This window comes from Gymnodraco acuticeps, unplaced genomic scaffold (assembly GCF_902827175.1).
Source record: "Gymnodraco acuticeps unplaced genomic scaffold, fGymAcu1.1, whole genome shotgun sequence".
Classification (NCBI taxonomy): Eukaryota; Metazoa; Chordata; class Actinopteri; order Perciformes; family Bathydraconidae; genus Gymnodraco; species Gymnodraco acuticeps.
The window spans coordinates 58,239-64,647 of record NW_022990035.1 but is presented as its reverse complement, the minus strand read 5'-3'; the positions used below and the strand labels follow the sequence as shown (position 1 = coordinate 64,647).

At 43.2% G+C, this 6,409-nt stretch overlaps 1 protein-coding gene across 4 annotated transcripts; it reads left to right on the top strand.

The window, feature by feature from the left end:
* The first annotated feature begins 1,795 nt into the window (after positions 1-1,795).
* LOC117545361 lies at positions 1,796-6,409 on the top strand. 4 transcript variants are annotated; one of them, XR_004568823.1, is made up of 4 exons: positions 1,796-2,032; positions 2,249-2,348; positions 3,110-3,208; positions 6,034-6,409. XR_004568823.1 is itself a non-coding variant. In XM_034215109.1 (4 exons), the coding sequence occupies exon 4, from the start codon at positions 4,678-4,680 to the stop codon at positions 5,323-5,325; it is 648 nt and encodes a 215-aa protein (XP_034071000.1). In that variant the 5' UTR covers positions 1,796-2,032; positions 2,249-2,348; positions 3,110-3,208; positions 4,668-4,677; the 3' UTR covers positions 5,326-5,489. The 4 variants fall into 4 exon arrangements, 2 of the variants coding, with proteins under 2 accessions (XP_034071000.1, XP_034070999.1); XM_034215109.1 differs by lacking the exon at positions 6,034-6,409 and adding an exon at positions 4,668-5,489; XR_004568822.1 differs by having other exon boundaries at positions 1,796-3,208.

Sequence of the window (6,409 nt, the reverse complement as noted above, 5' to 3'; positions counted from 1 at the left end):
CAGTAAATACGGAGCTAAATCCCAGACCAAATGCACGCTGAAGGCTCTTTGAGCATGTTTTTCTCTCACTGATTGTGCTGTTATGTTAAATGTTTGTGTTTCATGTATTTGTGTATGCATATTTGTCTGTTGATGTTGGACATGGAGCTGCTGTGACGCAAGTCAAATTTCAGACTTGATCTGACAATAAAGTAATATCGTATCGTATCGTATGATCTAAAAAAAAAAAGGAAATTTGAAACCTTTTTCTTTCTGGGACCCAGGAGATATAGCAAATATGTGTGCCTATCCTGCTATTTGTGTTTATTTTTTTAATCACACAGCGTTAAGATGAAATACAAATGTGCCTACATAACTGTCAGTTGCAGCCGTAGCATTATTATTGGTTTAACTAGCCTAACAGTATATTCTTAAAACATTTAAAAAGACCATCTTGAACAGCTACAACATTATAATACTTCTAGGCAGATTGTGGACAGTAACAAAGTACATTTACTTAAGTACTGTACTGCTCCACTCCCATTCAGGCAAATAGTGTTTTGCTGAAAAGCCAATCAGAGTGATTTATTTTGCTGATGGCCTTTTACCGACAGCCTCCCGATTCAACATGAGGGCTTCACAATTCTATAATTTCCCCTCCTGGACTCCTATCCTCGTGTCTTTGTCCCGCCCACAGGAGATGCGAGCGGAGGAGTCGAGGAGGGGAACCGAGGAGAGAGGAGGGGAAGCAGCAGGCGTTTAGAGAAATGAGAAATCCACTCCTCTGAGCGGTCATTTTAAAGAGACGTCCATTAATGATGACAGGAGGCAGTGGCACAGCAGCCCTCTGATGTGTTCATGACAACTTATATATTTACTTTTAATTCATTCACAGTGCGGTATAATGAGACAATAACAGGCTACAGATGCGGACATAATAGACACACATATATTTATATAAATATATACAATTTCAGAATCAAACAAGTATGAGAGCACTCTCATAATAACGTAACACAATCAGAGACTGGATATAACCCCCCCCCCCCCCCCCCCCTCTCTCTCTGGTCGCTGAAATGGGGAATTGAAATTACGGGCCAGAAGTTGTAAAAGTATTAAAAGTAAGCATAGGACACCAAACCAACTGAGACCTGTCTGTCCGCCGCATCTACGCACTGTACAACACCACACACACACACACACACAACACACACACACACACAACACACACACAACACCACACACACACACACACACACACACACACACACACACACACACACACACACAGTACAACACGCACCTACAGCTCCTAAAGCATATCATATATTTAAGCAATAGCTCACGACAGGCCGTGGTATATGGCCATTATATCACAGTTAAGGGCCGTGGTTCGGCCCAACGCGAAGGATACAGCCGTTGTGTATTTTATTATGTGAAGCACTAAATGGTTTTAGAAAAATATCGACTCTTTGTTTGTAGATATCTACTAAACTAAAGCAAATACAGAGAGTAATGTAGGCCTGTTATACTGAGTGATATATATTATACACACTGCTCTGCTTTCTGCACGGACCTCACAGCTGTTCTCACTGTAAACATCGCGTCGCGATGAAAGCAGTTAATAAAATAATATCCAGGGGATGCATGCAGAGCTGTCATTGGCTGAGATAAGTCCGGACGTGCGTCACGACTCTTTGAAACATCACTGTTGCCGGAAATACATCCGCGGAGGAGCCGTGGAGGAACCATCAGTGTATCCTCGATTATGGCTCCTCCAGAGAGCCTCCTCGATGCTCGGTCCTCGATGTGCATTTAGAGAAATGAGATGTCCTTCAACATGGCTCGCTGAAATCAATTTCCGGGTCACTACCGGAGGACAGAGGAGTCGAGGAGGGGAAATTAGAGAATTAAGAAGCCTTCCATGTCGAATCGGAGGCGGAAGGTGTCGGCACGGCCGAAAAGACACGACGGTGCGGGACACACCAATCTGAGTAGGGCGACACGACGCTCATCGACGGCCAGACATCTATCGACAGCCGAAATCGGCCCGGTGTGTAGCGGCCTTTAGTCTCAGTCAGGACCACAGTTTTTGCCACAATAAGTGAAATTCTACTATAGTAATTACGGCTAGCTCAGTACAACCAAACAGCAGCCAACTGTTCATTCAATAGACAAATTGTTGATTATTCGGGCAATCAATCAGGTAACACACACCTCGAATTACAATCAATCTGGTCTAAACCATAACGTTTGTATTTTCTTTTAGAGTCTACTGGCTCTCTTACGCTATACTTCAAGCGCCCAAGAGGAGACTGAGATGGCAGCAGCTGAACTGTGGATTTGGGAAAGGAACATCTAATTTTTAGGTAAATCCAAGTACAAACAATTGTACGCTTATGCTCTTGCTATGAATGTACAATATCCAGGTTATTTTATACTCAGGAGCTTTTGGGGGAAAATGTATAGAAAATAACACACTTTTTCCATTTCTCTTTTCACATACTGCGTTTAGGTGACAGCAATGCTTTGAGCTAAATGCAAGCTACCTACTTTTCAATTTTGTTTTGAGTTGGACAGTGAAATACTGCCATTATTAACATGATCAAAATCACACATGACACCTGAACAAGAATCCATTAAACATTTAAGAAATTATTAAGATTAAATATTTCGTGGTGGCCTGACCATAGAGATGGACATTTTCCAACTCCCTCATATACCGTGTTTTGCTTTTCAAACCTCAATTGGAGTGTATATTCAGTTTGTACACATTGGAAAACGATTAGGGTCGTTTGCCATCGGCAGTAGACAAGGGCTTTTCTGTTTTTGTGATAAGATCAACGGTGTGGAGGTATCAGTCTTCATCGTTAGCGGTCGTCATCGTTAGCGGGGTTAGAAAAAGTGTGCAATCGAGTGTCATGTTTCCATCATTACCAATGGGAGCATGAGCCGATACATATCCGTGAGTCATGCTAGTCAGTTGTCCCGGGAATAAATGCAGATGATATATCCAAAGACAAAAGCCAGATGTTAGCTGGTCTTTTTGTCACTCATGTCCGTGGAAATGATTTTTTGAAACCAATTATTGTGCTGTTTTAATACCATACTGATCAAGCTTCCGTATCAGGTTACATAAAGACTACCTGGTGTCCAGATGTAACAGCAGTGAATACAACGAATTCCAAGAGAAGCTGGCACAAAAGGACACTGCAAAGGATCCGCTGTGGTAAGAGTAAACAAGGCAAACCACTGCACATAAACACGCTCAGGCTCCATCGCTGCCTCAATAATTTACATTACAGGGGACAGGGAGTGTATTGTGCTCAGTGTACTGCTCAGATAGTTTGCCCGTGAAGTTTTTTTGATGACTTCCCACTCTGCCTCTGTGGCTTTGTGCTGCCTTCTCTTTTGGGTCTCGCTACCTTCTTGTTCGTGAGTCACTCTGCACCTGAAGATAGATACTATTTCCCCGACATACATTATAGTCTGTGCACGTTTAGGCGTCATGTTGATGCACACACACACACACACACACACACACACAACCACACACACACACACACACACACACACACACACACACACACACACACACACACACACACACACACACACACCACACAAAAGCTCATGTGGACTGGAGGAGGGAGGGGGAAGGAGTTGGCGCATAGGGGGGGATCCACCGCACACAAAAAAAGGCCTAGGCCAGACCATAATACTCTCCCCCCCCCCTTCTTACTTCACCGCTTCCGCCCCTCCCCCAGCCTGACATCCTATAATATGCGTTTGCCTGCCCCCCCCCACCTCCTCCTTCTTTCTTCAATACTTGGCCTGCCACTCCATAATAATTACACTGCTAATTCGCCTTCTCTCTCAAAGCCCCCCCCCTCCCTCTCCCTTCACCGCCGCCATCATCATTTCCTGTCTTATAGGTTCCTGAAGTGCAGAGTACAGTATGTCTCTCAAAACAGCAGCCACTTATAGAGGCTCAAAATAACTAGCCTTCCTATCTGTGACGTCTTCATCACACTGTGTCAACCCGGGGTTCCTCTCTCTCTGCTGCTACACAGTAGTACAGATCATCGCGGATACTAATAGATATGAAATAGGGCCAGTTTATACGGCCTGGGATACAGGGGGGGAAGTTCATCGTCTTGTTGGCTATGGCTTGGTTCTTACAAAATCAAACCAGACATAATTATATCTACTTAATAAGGTCACTAAGCACAGCGATGCCGGATTGGTGCAGTCCCAGGACCTCCCCTCGGGGTCCCAAGATGAACAAATTGTGTTACGCAAGGATTGTTCTTGCAATATTCTGGACACATGAATCTTTTTTAAAGACTTAAATTATCTGAGATAGAAAATGAAATTACTGCTTACAACTTATAGCTACTCTAAGGCCTGTGGAGTGTGGTCATAGACCAACAAAAATGTTGGCTGTGTTCAGATGTATTTGTGGTGTGCAATCCATTTATATTAATCATTTTATATTGTATATTTATGTCGAACTGTAAGAAGAATATGCAATTAAGCTTAGAATTTGTATTTCTGGTGCTACAGCAGAGCAAGATGTTGCAGGTCCTTCGTTAATGAAAGCGCTGAGACCTGCTTATATTCATGAAGCTCTGAGGATTATAGCTGTACGCTCTTACATCTGTTGAACCACAGTGTATTATACCCAGATATGGACACATGTGGAGACAGACAGCTTGTCACAAACTCAACAACCTGGCTCTCAACACCAAGAAGACGAAAGAGGTCATTGTGGACTTCAGAAGGAACAAAGACGGCACGCACTCCCCAGTCCATCTTAGTGGAGAAGAGGTTGAGCGGGTCACCAGCTTCAAGTTCCTGGGAGTCCACATCTCGGAGGACCTCTCCTGGACCACCAACACCTCAGCCCTAGTCAAGAAGGCTCACAAGCGCATCTTCTTCCTGAGGAAACTGGCAAAACTCCGCCTATCCTCCCAGGTGCTAATGAACTTATACCGTTGCACCATCGAGAGCATCCTCTCCACCTGCATATCAGTATGGTACGGTAACTGCACGGTCAAGGACAAGAAATCACTGCAGAGGGTGGTGAAGATAGCACAACGCATCATCAAGATGCCACTCCCCTCCATAGCCTCAGTCTATGAAAAGCGGTGCCTGCGAAGTGCACGAAACATCATCAGAGACTCTTCCCACCCAAACCATACACTGTTTGTCCCCCTACGTGGCACCCGCTCTGGGACACGCTACCGCAGCCTCCCGGGTAGAACAAACAGGACTACGCACAGCTTCTTCCCTTCAGCAGTCAGACTGCTGACAATGAACCCTACGCTGTCCCATACTGCCTAGTTGTTGTCGTGTGCTGAAGCGCAATTCTGTATTCACTGTATTTATTATTATCTGTGTATTTATTCCTATTTATACATTTCCCATCTATTTACCTTTATTTTTGTATCATTTATTTTGTACATACTTCTGATAATTGTGTATGTAACTGACTGTTTTGCACTCTGGTTAGACCATCCTTAAATGTCATTACACTGTGCTTGCATTTTTGTAATGACAATAAAGTAATCTAATCTAATCTAATCTATAAATGAGTTCCCAGTTGGACGTTTCAAATAGAGCTGCCTCTTGGTTGGATTTCCAACCAGAAAGGGGGGAGAACGTAACAACCCGGACCTTAAAATCAGAAATGGCTGTTTGATACATCAACTACGTGAAAGCTGTAGTAATATACTGTTAATCAGCTCTTCTGTCTTATTTGTGTCACATTAAGGGTCCCATGCAGGTCTCCCTTGAAAAAGAGATCAATGATCTTGGGACCTACCTGGTTAGATAAAGGTTTCCCAAGGTCAATGGATTGCAGCATGATTATAATGGCCCTCAAAAAGGTTTATTCACTAGCTTCTCAGATTTCCCGAGTTGAGCAGTTGTTCTTCTTCTGTTCGACTTTGGTGTAATCACGTTTAATGTGGAAACAACATGGACGCTACAAAGAAGATATGTTATACTGTATTGCTCAAAACGTTTTAACAACTTTTTTGTTTCGGACAGGGGATATCAGGAACAAATCTTTCCGATTGTTACTACACTGAAGAAGAACACACAAGACCACGGTTGTTTTGGAGAAAGCCCCAGGTCGGTATTTTTTTCATATATCGAAGTTAAACGAGTGAAAGCTTCACATTCCCAATTAACTCTAAACTTGTGTTGTGTGAATGAAGGACATATTTTTAGCTTTTACCTCAATTTTTTCAGCGAGGTTTTCATCAGGCTGTTTTACGTTCTGGTCTTTAAATAGCTGCAGAAACAGATATGCCCTCCATGACTGTTAACCCTCTTCAAAAAGTCCTCCATCACATATGGTCATTTTAGAAAAGAGAGCCGTACTTCTGGCATCAGTTATAGTCATAATTCTTGTCACGTATAG

Coding starts and splice junctions, on each gene's coding strand:
- LOC117545361 (XM_034215109.1), top strand. CDS start 4,678: ATGTGGAGACAGACAGCTTGTCACAAACTCAACAACCTGGCTCTCAAC.